Here is a 19,948-nt window from a genome sequence, read left to right on the forward strand (position 1 = left end):
TCCAAAGTAAATTAAACTAATTAAAACGAGAACTCAGTGCAAATTTCTTTGCACAAAATGAAGAACAGTTTCGAAGACAATCTCAGAAAATTTAAGAGGAGAGCAATTTTACCGGTAAATTTTTAGCCTGGCAGGCGAAAGAACAAGCTGCTGCGAACCAGATTCGCTCGGTAATCTGCCCGACTACACATATAGAGACCTCAGAATCCGTCGCAATTGGTAATATAATGCTTTCTCATTATCAAAAGATATATAGTCAACATCAAAACATAGAGCATTCAAAACTCACTCATTTTTTAAGTAGATATGAGTTACCTAGTCTATCACAAACGGATCAGGAAGCAATGATGAGCCCATTTACTATGGCCGAATTAGAACTGGTGATTAAAGACTTAACGAGTGGTAAGGCCTGTGGTCCTGATGGCCTTCCCGCTGAATTTTTTAAAGTTTTTTTTACTTCCTTCTCTGACTTATTACTTTTACTATTACATTCTATGTTGGGTGGTGGGCAGGTTCCAGACTCTTATGGTATAGGTTCAGTTGTTAGCTTTGTGAAGAAGGGTAAAGACCCTAAAGACCCCAACTCGTATAGGCCCATCACATTGCTGAACACCGACTATAAGATCACTACGAAATTACTATCTACACGTTTTAACAATATTGCAGTCGGTCTTATCCACCCTGATCAAAATGGCTTTGTTGCGGGTCGTCAATTAGTTGCCAACACTCATTTTTTGATTGAAGCTTTAGATTATTTTCAGATTAAAAAAATTCCTGCCTTAATTTTTTTTGGGGACGCAGAAAAAGCTTTTGATTTGGTGGTCTGGACAACATTATTCGTTATTTTAACACATTTTGGAATTCCGTTACAAATAATTAGCTTAATCCAAAACGTATACACCGGTGCTAAAGCCAACATAATTATTAATTCAGTAATGGTACGTACAGTGACGGTTCAACGAGGCACCAGGAAAGGCTGCCCCTTGTCCCCCATTCTTTTTGCTTTTTTTATTGAGCCGTTAGCTGCAGCTATTCGTAGTTCTGAGAATATTGCCCCTCCGATTATCTCTATGGATAAAATTAAACTTTATGCTGACGATAATATGTTATTAATTAAACCGGATAATCAATCTCAGACTTCTCTGTTACAACTTTTTGAAGAATTCGAAGCTTTAGGCGGTTATCTGATTAATAGAAAAAAGACTGAAATTTTAGTTTGTGGAGGAGCGGACTTAAAGTTACATTTAGAATTGGCTGGCTGTATTAATTCGAGACCTAAAAAATATTTAGTTTTTTTTTTTTCTGCTTTAGTCACGGATCCATATAAACTTGATTTTGAACCTCTTCTTCCGAAGGTACACTTAATGTTGGATAGATGGAATCCGCTGCCACTTTCTATCTTAGGCCGTGTCGCCCTGATTAAAATGTCCGTGCTCCCGCATTTTAATTTTTTATTTTCAACTGTTCCATGCTTTTTACCTGGTGCTTTTTTCTCAAAAGTTGAAACTCTGTTCTCTAGATTTATATGGGCAAAAAAAAAATCCTGGCTAGCAATACGGACATTATATGCAGATACTGACTTGGGAGGTCTTTCATTACCTAATATCAAAGATTACTATAGTGCATATTTCGCCCAATATTTAGACCGATTTAAAATTAGAATGTTTAGCCCAAATTTTTTTATTTTTTTTTTACTGACCAAATATGTCTTGAGGCTCAACTTCCCTCTCCATTACAAATTCCTAAATCTCCAAAACTTGCTCGATATAAGATTATGAACTGGTTTTTTAAACAACGGGATAGTATTATTAAAAGATACTCTCTCCCGCAGTTTAACTCCAGAACTCCTATAATGTACGTCTTTAGGTATACAGGGACCAATATTGGATCAGATATCGTAATGCTCTGGAACCGTGCTGGGTTTAATACCTTATCGGATTTTTTAAAGAAGGGAAATTGGATAACTCCTGAAGCTATGCAATATTTAATTCAGGGAAACTTTCTGTTAATGGGTTCGCATAGCTTGATTTATAAGCTGCTGAGACAATTAGACCCTCAAGATACCTGTTCTTCTAACCAATTATGGGACGATTTGTTTTTGGTTGTACGGACCAGGAAGCCAGGGGAATGGAAACATTGTTTAATTGGTCAAATTGAGCAGGATTGGAGCTTGAAAGCCATTAAAAAAGGGCATGAACAAGAAAACCACGTTCTTTCTGTTATTACTTGGAAGAAATCAAAATAGACTTAATTTCGAAGCATTGCGTGGTTCAAACTGGAGAAGAATGATATTCTTTAGTAAATGGCTTTTATACTATACTCCAGCCGCTATTGCTAAAATGTACATTAACACTTCTGCCAATTGTTTTAGATGTCAGCAATGTTCTTTAGCTTACTGGTCTCACATCATTGTTCACTGTTCTAAAATTGTCCCTTTTTGGAATGAGATTTTCTTATTCTTACAAACCTATTGTGAGATCCAGGTCACTTACAATGTTAGATTAATGTTGTATGGTTACGATTCCGATCTTGAATTGACAGATCAGATGGTTAAATTGTTGTTTATTGCAATGGCAGTGGCAAGGTCTTTGATCTTACAGAATTGGAAAACAATACAGGTTCCCGTTTTCCATGCTTTGCATCAAAAAATGAAGAATGTAAGAAGGAGTGAATCCGTATATGCATATCGAATTGGAAAAATGAGGAAGTTTGATAAAGTTTGGAGATCTTATTTCGAGTAATTATGGACTTATGTATTAATGTTAATAATCCCCTTCGTAGCCTCTTGGCAGATACTTTGAATTTATCTGTTTTTGTATCCTCTGATTGTTATACTGTTTCTGTATTCATTCGTACATCATGACCCAAAAGACTTCAATAAAAATAAAAAAATAAAAAAAAGTTGATGGACAGAATGCAGAACAATGTCATACATTCACCCCAGTACAGAGATCTGGGCCTAAATCCATCGTTTTTTTGCACTCCACACCACCCCAGTTCAGACATGGCCATATGCAAATCAGCCTTGACCCTGTGCCTCATGGGAACAGTCCAGCCCAAACTGCCAAGCCACGTCTTTCCTGGACTGGAATCAAGCATCCTAGGACCGGTTTCTGGCTATCAGCCGTCTTTAGCCAGGATAGCTTGACTCCAGTGGTGTGGAGAGCATGGGACTCACGTCTGAGCATACCCATCCCACTCGGGGTGACAAATGGAAAAACAACAGTTGATGGACAGAATGCAGAACAATGTCATACATTCACCCCAGTACAGAGATCTGGGCCTAAATCCATCATTTTTTTGCACTCCACACCACCCCAGTTCAGACATGGCCATATGCAAATCAGCCTTGACCCTGTGCCTCATGGGAACAGTCAAGCCCGAACTGCCATGCCATGTCTTTCCTGGACCGGAATCAAGAATCCTAGGACCGGTTTGTGGCTATCAGCCGTCATCAGCCAGGATAGCTTGACTCCAGTGGTGTGGAGAGCATGGGACTCACGTCTGAGCATACCCATCCCACTCTGGGTGACAAATGCAAAAACAACAGTTGATGGACAGAATGCAGAACAATGTCATACATTCACCCCAATACAGAGATCTGGGCCTAAATCCATCGTTTTTTTGCACTCCACACCACCCCAGTTCAGACATGGCCATATGCAAATCAGCCTTGACCCTGTGCCTCATGGGAACAGTCCTGCCCGAACTGCCAAGCCATGTCTTTCATGGACCGGGATCAAGCATCCTAGGACCGGTTTCTGGCTATCAGCCGTCTTCAGCCAGGATAGCTTGACTCCAGTGGTGTGGAGAGCATGGGACTCACGTCTGAGCATACCCATCCCACTCGGGGTGACAAATGCAAAAACAACAGTTGATGGACAGAATGCAGAACAATGTCATACATTCACCCCAGTACAGAGATCTGGGCCTAAATCGATCGTTTTTTTGCACTCCACACCACCCCAGTCCAGACATGGCCATATGCAAATCAGCCTTGACCCTGTGCCTCATGGGAACAGTCCAGCCCAAACTGCCAAGCCATGTCTTTCCTGGACCGGAATCAAGCATCCTAGGACCGGTTTCTGGCTATCACCCGTCTTCAGCCAGGATAGCTTGACTCCAGTGGTGTGGAGAGCATGGGACTCACGTCTGAGCATACCCATCCCACTCGGGGTGACAAATGCAAAAACAACAGTTGATGGACAGAATGCAGAACAATGTCATACATTCACCCCAGTACAGAGATCTGGGCCTAAATCCATCGGTTTTTTTTGCACTCCACACCACCCCAGTTCAGACATGGCCATATGATAATCAGCCTTGACCCTGTGCCTCAAGGGAACAGTCCAGCCCGAACTGCCAAGCCATGTCGTTCCTGGACCGGAATCAAGCATCCTATGACCGGTTTCTGGCTATCAGCCGTGTTCAGACAGGATAGCTCGACTCCAGTGGTGTAGAGAGCATGGGACTCACGTCTGAGCATACCCATCCCACTCGGGTTGACAAATGCAAAAACAAGTTGATGGACAGAATGCAGAACAATGTCATACATTCACCCCAGTACAAATATCTGGGCCTAAATCCATCGTTTTTTTGCACTCCACACCACCCCAGGTCAGACATGGCCATATGCAAATCAGCCTTGACACTGTGCCTCATGGGAACAGTCCATCCAGAACTGCCAAGCCATGTCTTTCCTGGACTGGAATCAAGCATCCTAGGACCGGTTTCTGGCTATCAGCCGTCTTCAGCCATAATAGCTTGACTCCAGTGGTGTGGAGAGCATGGGACTCACGTCTGAGCATACCCATCCCACTCGGGGTGACAAATGGAAAAACAACAGTTGATGGACAGAATGCAGACCAATGTCATACATTCACCCCAGTACAGAGATCTGGGCCTAAATCCATCGTTTTTTTGCACTCCACACCACCCCAGTTCAGACATGGCCATATGCAAATCAGCCTTGACCCTGTGCCTCATGGGAACAGTTCAGCCCGAACTGCCAAGCCATGTCTTTCCTGGACCGGAATCAAGCATCCTAGGACCGGTTTCTGGCTATCAGCCGTCATCAGCCTGGATAGCTTGACTCCAGTGATGTGGAGAGCATGGGACTCACGTCTGAGCATACCCATCCCACTCGGGGTGACAAATGCAAAAACAACAGTTGATGGACAGAATGCAGAACAATGTCATACATTCACCCCAGTACAAAGATCTGGGCCTAAATCGATCGTTTTTTTGCACTCCACACCACCCCAGTTCAGACATGGCCATATGCAAATCAGCCTTGACCCTGTGCCTCATGGGAACAGTCCAGCCCGAACTGCCAAGCCATGTCTTTCCTGGACCGGAATCAAGCATCCTAGGACCGTTTTCTGGCTATCACCCGTCTTCAGCCAGGATAGCTTGACTCCAGTGGTGTGGAGAGCATGGGACTCACGTCTGAGCATACAGCCTTGACCCTGTGCCTCATGGGAACAGTCCAGCCCGAATTACCAAGCCATGTCTTTCCTGGACCGGAATCAAGCATCCTATGACCGGTTTCTGGCTATCAGCCGTGTTCAGCCAGAATAGCTCGACTCCAGTGTTGTGGAGAGCATGGGACTCATGTCTGAGCATACCCATCCCACTCGGGGTGACAAATGCAAAAACAACAGTTGATGGACAGAATGCAGCACAATGTCATACATTCACCCCAGTACAAATATCTGGGCCTAAATCCATCGTTTTTTTGCACTCCACACCACCCCAGTTCAGACATGGCCATATGCAAATCAGCCTTGACACTGTGCCTCATGGGAACAGTCCAGCCAGAACTGCCAAGCTATGTCTTTCCTGGACCGGAATAAAGCATCCTAGGACCGGTTTCAGGCTATCAGCCGTCTTCAGCCAGGATAACTTGACTCCAGTGGTGTGGAGAGCATGGGACTCACGTCTGAGCATACCCATCCCACTCGGGGTGACAAATGGAAAAACAACAGTTGATGGACAGAATGCAGAACAATGTCATACATTCACCCCAGTACAGAGATCTGGGCCTAAATCCATCATTTTTTTGCACTCCACACCACCCCAGTTCAGACATGGCCATATGCAAATCAGCCTTGACCCTGTGCTTCATGGGAACGGTCAAGCCCGAACTGCCAAGCCATGTCTTTCCTGGACCGGAATCAAGCATCCTAGGACCGGTTTCTGGCTATCAGCCGTGTTCAGCCAGGATAGCTCGACTCCAGTGGTGAGGAGAGCATGGGACTCACGTCTGAGCATACCCATCCCACTCGGGGTGACAAATGCAAAAACAACAGTTGATGGACAGAATGCAGAACAATGTCATACATTCACCCCAGTACAGATATCTGGGCCTAAATCCATCGTTTTTTTGCACTCCACCCCACCCCAGTTCAGACATGGCCATATGCAAATCAGCCTTGACACTGTGCCTCATGGGAACAGTCCAGCCAGAACTGCCAAGCCATGCCTTTCCTGGACCGGAATCAAACATCCTAGGACCGGTTTCTAGCTATCAGCCGTCTTCAGCCAGGATAGCTTGACTCCAGTGGTGTGGAGAGCATGGGACTCACGTCTGAGCATACCCATCCCACTCGGGGTGACAAATGCATAAACAACAGTTGATGGACAGAATGCAGAACAATGTCATATATTCACCCCAGTACAGAGATCTGGGCCTAAATATATCTTTTTTTTGCACTCCACACTACCCCAGTTCAGACATGGCCATATGCAAATCAGCCTTGACCCTGTGCCTCATGGGAACAGTCCAGCCCGAACTGCCAAGTCATGTCTTTCCTGGACCGGAATCAAGCATTCTAGGACGGGTTTCTGGCTATCAGCCGTCTTCAGCCAGGATAGCTTGACTCCAGTGGTGTGGAGAGCATGGGACTCACGTCTGAGCATACCCATCCCACTCGGGGTGACAAATGCAAAAACAGCAGTTGATGGACAGAATGCAGAACAATGTCATACATTCACCCCAGTACAGAGATCTGGGCCTAAATCCATCGTTGTTTTGCACTCCACACCACCCCAGTTCAGACATGGCCATATGCAAATCAACCTTGACCCTGTGCCTCATGGGAACAGTCCAGCCCGAACTGCCAAGCCATGTCTTTCCTGGACCGGAATCAAGCATCCTTGGACCGGTTTCTGGCTATTAGCCGTCTTCAGCCAGGATAGCTTGACTCCAATGGTGTGGAGAGCATGGGACTCACGTCTGAGCATACCCATCCCACTCGTGGTGACAAATGCAAAGACAACAGTTGATGGACAGAATGCAGAACAATGTCATACATTCACCCCAGTACAGAGATCTGTGCCTAAATCCATCGTTTTTTTGCACTCCACACCACCCCAGTTCAGACATGGCCATATGCAAATGAAGATAAGACTGAAGTGCTGCTGGTTGGCCAAGTACCCCCTCCGGCAGCTTGCCTCTGGTGGCCCACTCTGCTGGGACCTCCACCGATTCCAACAGTCAGCCAAAAACCTTGGTTTTAAGTGTGAAACAGATTTATCCTTTTCTGCCCAAGTACGTCAGATCTCATCAATATGCTTTGGGAGGCTACGTTGCATTAGGACATTTCTCCACCTGCTCCCTGAGGAGAGCCACAGCATAATAGTCCATGTGTTAGTGAATTCCCAGTTGGACTATGCCAACAGCTTGTATTTGGGGCTACCTGCCTATCTGATACATAGATTACAGATGGTTCAAAATGCCGTAGCTAGGTTAATTCTCCGAATCCCTTTTTGGCAGCATATAGCCCCCCATCTGAAACACTTACATTGGCTCCCTGTAGCCAGGAGAATTGAATTCAAGGCCTTGATCTTGGCCTTTCGAGCAAGGGATGACAGAGGTCCTGACTACCTTAAGCATCGGCTCAGGCCATATCCTCAGGAACAGACGCTAAGATCTAAGCACCAGCGGCAGCTTTGCGTCCCTCGTTATGCTAAGGTGCACCAAGTGGTAGTTCCTACTCGGTGAGGACGACAAGACTGTGGAACGCTCTAACAGCATGCTTGCATCATCTTGACTTAGAACTCGAGTTCAGGAAGGCCTTATAAACGTGTCTTTTTAAGCAGGGATAATACATATCAGCTAAGTGCTCGCTGCTGTAGTCTGCGCAGCGCCAGGAAACCTCTGTTTGAGGTAGCTGTGCGCTTTAGAAATGCTGTATTATTTTTATTATTTTGCTGCCTAGTAATTGTGTTAAGCTATAGTCATCAGCCCCTGCAAATGTCTTGGCCCAGTCCAAAAAGCATAGGATGAAGATACCAGATTACTCTATTCTGAGCCCTTGGAGTCGCAGCTTGTGAGGTGCTTGATAAGCAGAGCAAATTGGTAGGAGCACTGCAGTGTTCACCCATAGTTTAGGTCAGAACTCAGACCTGACCAACGGAGTAGATCAACCATCCTCCTCCTCACTGTTTTAAGCAGAGCTGCCAGCAGGAACCCCAATGGACATTTCATTAATGAATTGTGATTACCCCATCTACCCGACTCTGGTGACATTTGCAGTACACCAAGAGATCAGATATGTCCATGCTGCACAGTATCTGGCCAATGCTATACAGCATGATTCAAAGACTTGGCAAGGCCAGTAAGTCTTCAAGGTGAGACATATTGGCTTTGCCAATGATTGTTTTAATTTGAGTACATTCAATACCGTATCTCCACCTATCATCTGCAAACAGTAAAACGCTCACTGAGATTCTCTTATTTCAAACATAGTTTATGAGATCATGGAATCCCTCATTCCCCACTAATCTTCTACAGTCAATATTAAGCCTAGTTGTGGCTCCATTAAACAATATACCCGTGATCGTGTGTAAGATTACCAAGACACCTGCATACCAGACGACATTTTAGATAAAAGCAAACACACCTTTGCTTCAAGCCGGTCTCTCTCTTCTTTAGCCAGCCGCTCCCTTTCCAGTCGTTCAGCCTCTACCTTCTCAGCAAGCAAGCGAGCCTCCTCTAGGATGAAAAATAGAGTGTGATGTCATTTAATGCAAAGACAATGACTCCACATGGCTAAAACATCCATGAACTGATTATAAAAAGAGGTTGCTCGCTAGTGAATAACCTGGAACACAATATAAGAATTCTAAGCTACTTAGGTTATTCCGAGGCTTTACTTTCAGATATTAGGAATCTTTGTCCACCTAAACAGTTCTCAACTCCATGACATTATCAATCATATTGGCCTTACATGCATGCGTACAGGATCAACCCTGAGATGTCAAGTATGCATTTTGGGGTTGAAGCCTGGAGTGTGTGCCTATGCCCTCACCCACTCTGATGAAGTCTCAAGTATTTTTTGACAAACAAGCGTCTGCCGGCTTTTAAACACAATTTCTGGGTGCAGGGCCAAGCTATCGAAGATGGCATATGCAAACTTGTGAGGCTCCAATCGCCTCCACCACACGCCCCAGTACTTTATTTTAAATGTGACTTCAAGATTTTCCATCTTAGAACTGTGATTGAAGGACAACTCCATTCTTTGAAGAAAGATTGTCTGCTGCTGAGATCTGGGAATGGGATCGGTGGAAATGGACTACTGCAGAAAGGCTGAAGGATGGCGGCGAGACAGTGATGTGAACACACGAAGCAAAGGCCAATGCTTACCTGGACCGTGTCGCTGAGAAGTTTTAAGACATGGGCAAAGAGGGCAATTTCCTTATAGCCCCCACCTTCCAACTGGCCCCATGGGAAAGCAAACGTTATCTCTCTCTAGCTCGCCTCTGTGTATTTATATATCAAAGCCTCTCTTCTTCTCTCTGACTACCTGTATCGCTATGTTTCTCTTTGCCCAGTGTCATCTTAACGATTTTTAGGTCGTAGAAAAAGCACATTTCACCTGTTTTAGGGCGAAACTCATTTTGAAAGTTTGTTTGGCATCATGCAAGCTACATTCAATACAAAAGTAGGTAGTAAAATTCAAAGGTGTTACGATCAGGGCCACAAAATATGTCTTCCCGGGCCCCAAACATCCTTAAGGTGACAAAGCTGTGTCTGCAACAGTGAACTTTACTGGAGACCCACCCGAAATATAGAGTGATGCCTAGGAGCCTGATGGTGCACAGAGAGAGACAGCGCTGTGCGAAAGAAGGTACTCAGTAAAGCATACGCAATGAGCCATGGAAAAAATGCAGGGGTCACACATCTCCCAGTAACAGTAATGAAACAAAAGAGGAGTCGGGCGAGTCGCGAGACCACTGAACTGATGGGGGCTGTCTAAATAAGACTGGAACTACGGAAGTGGTACTTATCATGGTACACACCCAAAATGCAGAAACGTTTGTGATTGCGAAATATTAGCGAGAAACCAGAAAGTACTATTGTGGTATGAAAAACCGGAAGGAGTTGTCCTGTGATCTCACGTCTCTTCCTTATCGTTTCTGCTATTACATGCAGTATATATATTTATAAACAAGCGGAGCCGTTCTGAATAGTTACTCAAGAGGATAACTACTTATCTGAGCTTACCTTGAGAATTAGCCCTGAGGAAGCCTACGGGCGAAACGCGTTGGCTGTTTTATTGATCTCCATTTGCTAAGAACATTGGTTGTCGATTTATACACTTTTTATCAAGGATATACCAATAATAAAAAGAAGGACTTTTTTCATATTAAAAAGAAGGACATGTGTTTTATTGGATGTATTCAAGCATTGGACAAGTGTTTATATTGCTGCCTCTCCATGTGCTTTTTGTTCGGTTTATAACTGTTTAGTCCTGTGGCAGTGGACTAGTGAGGTGGGCAGCATTTGTGGTGATATTCACAAAAAAATCTCTTGTGTATAGTCAGGTGGTGGAACAGATAATCCCTTCCTGCCTTCCTAGTCCATTTTCGCCTCCTGAAATAAGCCTGGCCTTGAGTGATGCCCATTACATGTGAACCCACTACAGAGTTCAGGGCAAAAAGGAGGACCTGACCCATGCCTCACGTGAATAGGTTGGTAACCCAGTTGAGCCCGAAGTAAGAGGTGAATGACAAAAAGGTAGGCAGCTAAAGTGTTGGAATGCTGAGACCACTTACACTCAAGGGGGGCATCTTACCAATGAACCACACCCACTGTTGGGTCCAGAGAGAACACTCAGTACAAATAGCCACCCCTACGCACTACAGGACTGGACTGAAGCACCCTGGGTAACACTCGTCAAGAGGAAGTAACTTCAACCTGAAGTAGAGGAGTTAGTGAAACACTAAACTCAAATTTAGATGGATACTCCCCTGTGGGATGCAATTCTATTCAAACGGAACAGAGTCTACTTTTTGCTAACAATAGCGCTGAAGAGATACAGTGCCTCAGAGGGAAAGATGGGCAACCAATATTTTATTACAAAGGGAAGGTGGCATTATTTAAAGATTTCAGTGTGGAGCTATATTCAAATGCCGTTGAATCCCAAACAAAAAGGAAAACCTCTAGCAGTGCTTGCAGTTTCCTAAGATTTCTGAATCCCATAGGCAATTTTTAATAGCACACAAGGAAGAAGAGATGAGAATTGCCTAAAAAGGGCTAAAATCCCTGACTCCATGTGGTTACACATGGGAATTCAGTGAGGTATTTATTCATCACTCTACACAGACTGTTATCTAATTATTCCATTAAATAGCTGAGAGGGGCAGAATTCCAAGTTTCATGTGCGATGCAGATATTACAGTTATATTCAAACTGGGAAGGAACACAGCTGTGGTACTCATATAGGCCCATAGCCTTCCTAAATATTCATAATACATTGCACATGGCAATTCTGGTGACTCCCCTTTCCTCAATACTCTTAGACATTATCCATTTTGACCAGTTTAGCTTCATCTGGGACAGACAACCATTTCATAATATAAGAAAGGCAATGCACCTCATCAAGAAAGCAACCAAAACAAACATTGGCATAGCCAATAGGTCTCACCTTTGGGCCATTATAAGTGTTTAGCCACGCAGCACATATTTCTGGGTGTTGTGGAGACAGGAATTGAAGAGCTATGCAACTGCTACATACTAGTTCAAGTACTCTGATCTAGAACTATATGCTTGCATTAGTAAACATTTATGGACACATTGTAAGGCACTTTAAAGCACACAGGCAAGTGCCTCGATGCAAGTTAACAGAGCTATAACATACTTTCTGCACAGCTATCAGAAAGCTGTTTGATAAATGCTATTGCATGCAGTGTGCCCTTAAGGTGTGCCAGTGTGTATTTTTACTCCCCCTTTACTTTAGAACTATGGCAAGGCTTACAACACTGCACCCAATTATTTCTGAATTAGAGTTAAAATGGTAAATCATCCTCTCCACAAACATTTAGGGGTATTTATATGCCTCTCTCCAAGTTTTAGAGGAAGCTTAGAAATACAGACAAGTCTAGGAGGCATGGAGAGAAAGGGGAGCTTGGATGGTTAAAACTCCGGCTTAGTTCTATACTATGGTGAAATTGTATCCCTTACATGTATGCTGATCAAAAGGGGTGTGGGGAAGTGTCACTAGTTGTACTGTTTTTTTGTAATATCTTTGTGACAAGTTCAATGACTTCAGCTTGCGCCAGAACAACCTGAGGGTATCACAGTACACATGCTTCTTTTGACGAATACAGGTCACCTTAAATAAAAACAAGTATTAGCATGGGTAATAGGTTTGTGAGCTTTTTTGGTAAATATATGCATTAGGCATTACAACGTTAAATGTAATAAAAGTCCAAATTGTGCCATGTAAAATGGTTTTACCTTGTTTGAAATAAAACAATATGTAAAAATTACCTTTTACAAAAATAAATGTAACAATTATGAAATGAGACCAAACCAAGGCAGAGATAAGTGTACAAATGCCGACAGTGAAGTGCACTACATTTTAAGTGGATGTGAGCATACGGAGAAGCAAATGCCATTACTTATAGTGAACAGCGCCAGTGGCTGAAGTGGGCTGACTATTTGCCCAATGATGTATGGTGTGCACTGTAAATAGCAGGTGTTATTATCACCCCATGTCACGGGACTAGGTTTGCCGACCTCAAAAGGATTGGAGGCAAAGTGGCATACTTAAAAAGTGATCTTGTGGCTGGCATACTATCCAAAAATTTCTGCAGGGGAAGACATTAACCCACTGAGCTTTTTGTATTTGCCAAATGTGTAGGATGGAAGAGACGAGCTTGGGAGGCGGGGCATTGGGGGGGAGAAAGAGTTCGCTTGGGGCGGAAATGGATAGATAGAAATAAGAAAAGGTGTGAACTTAAGAACGGTTGTGGGGAAAGGGGTGAGGAGAAAGAATGCAGAAAGGGGTGGAGAGAGGAGGTAATAGAAGGGTATGTAATTATACAGATATCCCGGCACTCAAAAGTAATATCTCCTGTTCATAATTCGTAAAAACTTACTACATTGTATACTCTCAGAATATCACTGACAACAGACAGATTTAGGTTCACAAAAAAGTGATTATTTAATTCCACAGGACATTTAGAACATCACAATTTCCAGAAAGGACCATTGCCCCTCAAAAAGATGTAACATTCAAGAGACTAAGTTTGATGGTTATGTCCTCATGATCTTGATCCAAATAGGCGAAAGCAGACGCGTGTTTCGTCACACCAAGTGACTTTATCAAGACTTTTTTCTTCCAATTCTAAGGGAATGAGACGCTGCGCATTTAGTTTGATTCCCGAAGTCTTCAATTGTAGACGGTGGTGACCAGAGAATTAGTCAAAACTATAAGGTCCACCTATTTCTTTGTTGCAATTTTGACAAAAAGAGCTACCCGCGAAGGTAGTTCAGAGGAACGTGCTACACGAGGAATTCTATATTCTTTTACGAAGTGGTGTCTCGTGTAGTAAGCGATCAGTCATATAATTATTGACTTGTCCAATTTAAACCCGTTGGTGCCAATGTACAGATAGTTTTCATAAACTTTACGAAGATTTTCCCGCTGTTTCTTGTGCAACAAGAACATACGCCAAAAATCAGGCTGGCTATGATTGGCCCCGTGTGTTTCTAATAGCGTACCAACAGCGTGGACTCTGCAGGAACGTCCAAGATAAGGTTCCGGTAACGATATAAAAAGGGTATGTATGGGAGAGTTTAGGAGAAAAGTGAAAAGCAAATTAGAGAGAAATTGATGAAAATGAGGAGGAGAGAAGGAAAGAGACAAATAGATGATTGAAAGAGAAAGGATAGGATACGAAAATATAATCTGGAAGGAAGCAGACAGTGCGAGAAAACAATTTGAAGCTGAGGGTGCACAGTAAGAAAATATAGAACTAGACACAGACGTAATATAAATGGGATGGGAGCAGTGCGCCAGGAGGACAGGCAGACTAAGGGGCATGGGAAGAGGCAGTGTGAAGGAATTGATTGGGAGAAATTTGGACACAAGGGCTTAGGGAGGGGATGGCAGTGGCACAGATAGAGGGCAGGACAAGAGCACTGTGCAACTATGTGTAGAGGGGTGGGGAGGTCGGGGACAGGGAGAAAGTTAGAAGCTTTGTACCGAGAAAGGAAACAACCGGGTGTAGTGATGGACGAAATATGGTTTGAAAATGTAGGGGGGAGAGTAGGTTACGCGGTGCAGTGAGGGATCAAGGAAATGTTGGGTGCAGCGTGTGGAGAAACGTTGGTTAATATTTTAAAATGCATGTAGAGTTTCCAGTGTATGAAGACTAAGGTGGAGAACTGTAAAAGGAGGGCACATATTGTGCAGTGGAAGGCTGGGTGGAGTGTGTATGGAAAAAAAACGTCAGGGTCAAAGTGGGGTGTGAGTGTGGGTCCACTCATTGTCCAGCTGTGACTGAGTGAGAGCTGTGCAGCGCAGGGAGTGAAGAGGGGTGCGGTGTGTAGAGCACACACTGGGGAGCGGTGTACATGGAGGGGCAGTGTGTTATGGAGGTAGGGGCATAATAGGCCAGTTTGTGCAGGGCAGAGAGAGGGTTAACGGCTGGATGACATCTGTATGGTATGGGAGGGGGCAACCGCGGATGCTACAGCATAGACACGCACCCGTTGCCGGGGATGGACAAAGGGGATGGGGCATCTATCCAGAGAGGGAACAGCTCGTAAAGCTCCAGGCCCAGCCCACTATGAGGCTGCAGCACCACTATAAACAGAAGGAAAGGGAGTCCTGTCACAAGAAGCTATTCTCTTCCGTTCTTGGTGCGGCTCTCCGCAGCCCGGGAATGCCAGGAATCTATGAGCCGGGACAATGGATGACCCGAGTGGGGAGGGAGCTGTTCTTCTCAACAAGCTGCTATCCTCAAAATACAATCCCATGCTTTACTGCTCGGCTTCCCGCTCCAAAAAGTGAACATAAACAACGAGCTGCACACCACAATTGAACCGCCTCCCCTCCCCAAGCATAAGTTTAAACAATCTCGGTGATGTAACCCCGCCTTCCCCCGTCTACGTTGTTGGACCTGTCAGCCTTAGGGCGGTCTCCCACTACATTTTTGCCCTTCCTGCCTCCCGCTTGGCCGTACATTTTTTGTTGGACTTAGGACTCTGGGCACCTTACCACTACTAAACAGTGCTAAGGTGCAGGGGCTCTCCCCTAAAAACATGGTGACACTGGCATACCTGCCACAGGCCCCTGCTACAGCAGTGAGGCCTACCCCTCTATAGGCTAACATGGGGAACCCCCTATGGGATAACTTCTGACTGGGACCTAATAGGTATGTCATGTTTGGTATAGTTAGAATCGTAGTGGGGAACCCTTTTTAGTGATATATGGGGTTTGGGCACTACTACTTTAGAAATCCCACTTTTAGAACGTAGATATTGTCCTGCCTGCACTTAGTTTGTGCACTGCAGACTACCCCCTCCCATCTGCATGCTGATAGCCTTCCTGGGCCGTGAGGAGGGAACGGTGATTCACACCTTTACACATGAATAGGCTGGACCCGGCTGCCCCTCAATAGGCTTAACAACCCTGCTGTTGTCACTTTAGACAGCCAGGAGCCAGGTCAGGGAAGGCAGGGAACACCCCAGAACCCCCTAGACCGTTCCAGAACCTTCTGCCCCCTTCTAGTGACTAGGCACCAGGGTATAAAAGGGAGGGCCCTGGCCACACATCCTTGTTACACCACTGGACTAAGAAGAAACTCTGCTGGAGTGAAGACTGCTGCACCACAAGGATTGCCACTTTTTGCTAAGGCTGAATCTTCCCAGGAACTGCTGCCCAACTAGCTGAGCTGTTCTGCTGCCTGCTGATCTTGCCTTGCCAGAGGGAAACTAAAAATAACATCTCCAGAGTGTCTCCATTATATCTACTGACTGGCCCCTGGTTATTGTACTATAAACCTTCCCAGGACCGTCTTTACATCGCTGTGCGTGGGGATCCACTTTTTGTTAGGATTGCCCTAAAATCACCACTACTGGCACGGATAAAAGCAATTTTCTTTTTTATGAACTACCCCCGAAATCACTGCCACTGCGGGCACGAGGGAAACATTTTCAACTGCCCCTGAAGTCACCGCCGCCGGCCCGTGCCCGGAGGAAAGCACTGCATATGCTAATTTTACCGTCGCCGGCCCAGAAATCTAAATGTGCTGTGTGCTTGCTAAACTCATGACCTGAGGGCCTCCAAGTCCAAATTCACCGCCTCCGGCCCGGGAATCTGAACTTGCTTTCGCCCGCCACTCTGTGACTTGTGAGCGCTGGGAGCCAAAGTTCACTGCCGCCGGCCCGGGAGCCTCGGGAATACTGCGCGGATTCCTCCTCTGACGTAGGAGGAGAGCCGAGCTGGGATTGGTGCCAGCGTAGGGGTTTGCCAGCAACGAGGAGCGTCATCAGGGAAGCCACGTGAAGGCTGAAGAAGCGCGAGGCATCTCGACCCGTCCCCGCAACCAGCTGACTGTTGGCGAAGGGGAGCGAGAGACCGGGCCCACCCCCAGGTAAATGCTTGGGAGTATCCAGGGAGCGGGGTAGCGTTACCATCTGGGACGGGGGTGCCGGTCTGCGGAAGAGCGCGCACGGCCGGTCGCCTCTAGGGCACGCAGGCATGAGCTTGGACGCCAAGTGCGCGGACATATCCCAAAAGGATCTGGGGCCTAATACTCCATTGTGGAGCACTCATTGACAACGAGGGCAGAACCTCAATAAATGGCATGACCGGGGGCTCGGTAACCAAGGTGCGAACTGCCACAGAGCATGAGAGGCCCCGCGCAGGGTTAGGGAAATCACCACTATTGATCATGGAGCCCCTAATCAGCCGGGTGGCCGGAGTTACACCTCCCGACGTGGGTAATTACTCAAGGACAGCTCGTAGCCATAGCAGGGCCAGCACTGCAACTTACAGCCCAGAACTGAGCCATAGAATTTAGGGACACTTTTGTTTCGCCAACTACTGCTCACAGAACCATAACTTAGTCGTGGGAGTCCCACGCTAAGTAACTCATGACTGGGACTAATAGGGGTAGTCCCTGCACATGTTTCTTTTTCTTATTATGCATACCTGAGACTGAACTGGTAATTGCACACTTCTTTGCCTGCCAGAACTTGCAGGATTATTTCCTCTTACGAAGAACACTGTCAGCAGACATTGCAAGCAAGAGCTCATGATATATGTGGAATGTTTATTAATTTGCCCTTGCCTAAAACCGGAGATAATGATATTTATATTTTTATAAATAACTGGTGTAGTGTCTGTTTGTGGTGTTTCACTATGTTATGATGGGTGGGTGTTACACAAATACTTTACACATTGTCTCCGGACAATTGTCAGCCTACCTGCTCTGCGCCAAGCTACCAGAGGGTGGTCTAAGATATTTTGAGACTCACCCTGTCGGAAGCGGTGGTCCCTACTTGGACTAGGGTGCTTACCCCTGGCAACTAGAGACCTCGTTTCTAACACTGGTGATCAGCGGTGGGATAGGGCTTGTGCTTGTGTAACACACTACAGTGACCCAGTGTGCACCACAATCCTACACCTGATGCAACTTAACATTTTACCTTTCTCTGCCTGGAAATATTTTGTCTGTCCTCTCCAAATGGCATTTTTGTTTTTTCCAAAATTTTCCCTGACTGGAGATTGTGAACCGCTCTATTTTCAAAGTCCTTTTGCCTAAGTTCCATTGGTTTTCTCTGCGAATGTCTGAGCTCCTACCTAGCAAGATTGAGTTTCAGCTGGCCAATCTGGAAGCTTACACGGTGGGGCAGCTCAAGGATTTCTGCCAAGAGACAGGGGTATTCTTCAAGCGAAGCGCCAAGAAGGCAGAGCTTCATAAAACCTTGAGAGCATGGGCACTGGCCCACCCAGAAGGAGAAAGAGAGGAGGAGGGATCGAGCACGACGCCACAGGAGATCTGGACCTACTGCCTACAGATGAAAGCGACAATTTACTGCCAGGGCCAAGGATACCTTCCAGGGCAGGCAGTAGTGTCTCAGCAAGGAGCCTGTCCTCAGAGGAATTGGCGGACAGGAGAGAGGAGAGACAGCTTAAGCTAGAGCTTGCCAAGTTGGAAAAAGAGCGTGAAGAAAAAAGGTTGGCCATGGAGCAAGATCGTGAAGAAAAGCGATTGGCCATGGAGGAAAGGTAACTTGCCCAGGAGCTCAGCCTGAAGGAGCTGGAAATCCGAGCCCTACAAATAGGGGCGAACAGCAACACGAATGGTGGCAGCGTACCTACTGAAGCTTCATGGGAGTCTAGGTTCAACATGCCTAAAGATGTGGTGGCCAGTTTTAATATGGGGGATGATACTGATTAATGGCTAGCAGCCTATAAGGTGTCTTTAAGAGCCCATGGGGTCCCCGAGAGTTACTGGGTGGGTGTTACACAAATACTTGTCTCCTGAAGTTTAGCCTACCTGCTCTGCGCCAAGGTACCAGAGGGTGGTCTAGGATATTTTGAGACTCACCCTGTCGGAACCGGTGGTCCCTACCTGGACTAGGGAGCATACCCCTGCACACTAGAGACCTCGTTTCTAAAACAGGTTTAGTGGATAACGAGAAAATATACTTTGAAGCTGCAGGGGGGAGAGTAGGTTACGGGGTGCAGTGAACGACTGAGGAAATGAAAAAGCACGAGCATGAAAGTTAAAGAGAATTAGAAAAAGCAGCCACAAAAGTGAACGCGACTGCGACCGCCATCTGTTTCCAATTAACGCAACCGCGAGACATGCAAATGTAAACAAGCACGGGCGCGATAATTGGAAAAAGATGGCGCTGCTGGTCGCTCTCGCAAGGTAAACGCCATACATGCACTAGTGCTCATTGGAAACAGTGCAGTACATGCACGAGTTTCCCAAAAAGCCCTGAGTGATTCCAAGAGGTCATCTCCTAAGTAGCGCTTGCTCGCTGCGTTAGGCTTGACCTAAAAAGCAGGCCTCTTGCTCTATTGCCACTGGGCGCTGAATAGGGTACATTGTTCATTTTTAAAGAAGATGAGGGTGGGGCTGGGGCTGGGTGACTACTGGACTCTAGTGATAATGGCCCCACATACAAGTCCTACGGGCAGGATCATGAAATGGGATTTCATGAGAGAAATTAAACTTTTGCCGATATCACTCTTGCTTTTCATGATTTCAATCAAGCTACTGGCAACTGCAATTTTAAGGACCGCAGACATAAAAGGACTGACCTTCTAGGGGGCAAACATAAAGTATCTCTATTTGCAAATGCATATTATTGTCCTTGATTAACCCCCCTGAACTTCAATCCCCACACATGTGGGTAACTCTCGGCATGCAAATCAGCCCTGAGAAAGTGGAGCTACTACTAATTTAAAACTTCAAGTGAAGCAGAGAGTGCATTCAGAAAGGAGGTCCCTGTTAGGACAGCTGACCATTCTTTGAAGTACCCGGGGATATACCTTACAAAACTCATCCCTGTTATTGTCAACATTAATGTTACCCCTTTAGTGGAGGACATTAACAAAGACCTGAGGAGGTGGACACCCTTATACATTTTGTGGCAAAGCAGAATTGTTGTAATTAAGATCATCACTATATC

The 19,948-nt window shown here is 45.5% G+C and overlaps 1 protein-coding gene across 3 annotated transcripts in view; it reads right to left on the minus strand.

Annotated features, from left to right (window-relative positions):
• DNAI7 (dynein axonemal intermediate chain 7) overlaps window positions 1–19,948 on the minus strand; it is a 931,046-nt gene that overhangs the window by 786,427 nt on the left and 124,671 nt on the right. For all 3 annotated transcript variants that reach the window (XM_078674105.1, XM_078674106.1, XM_078674108.1), the window contains one exon: window positions 8,907–8,998. In XM_078674105.1, coding sequence (XP_078530231.1) covers window positions 8,907–8,998 — 92 coding nt within the window. The remainder of the gene's footprint in view (window positions 1–8,906; window positions 8,999–19,948) is intronic.

The sequence above is a fragment of the Lissotriton helveticus genome, chromosome 1_1 (genome assembly GCF_964261635.1).
Source record: "Lissotriton helveticus chromosome 1_1, aLisHel1.1, whole genome shotgun sequence".
Lineage (NCBI taxonomy): Eukaryota > Metazoa > Chordata > Amphibia > Caudata > Salamandridae > Lissotriton > Lissotriton helveticus.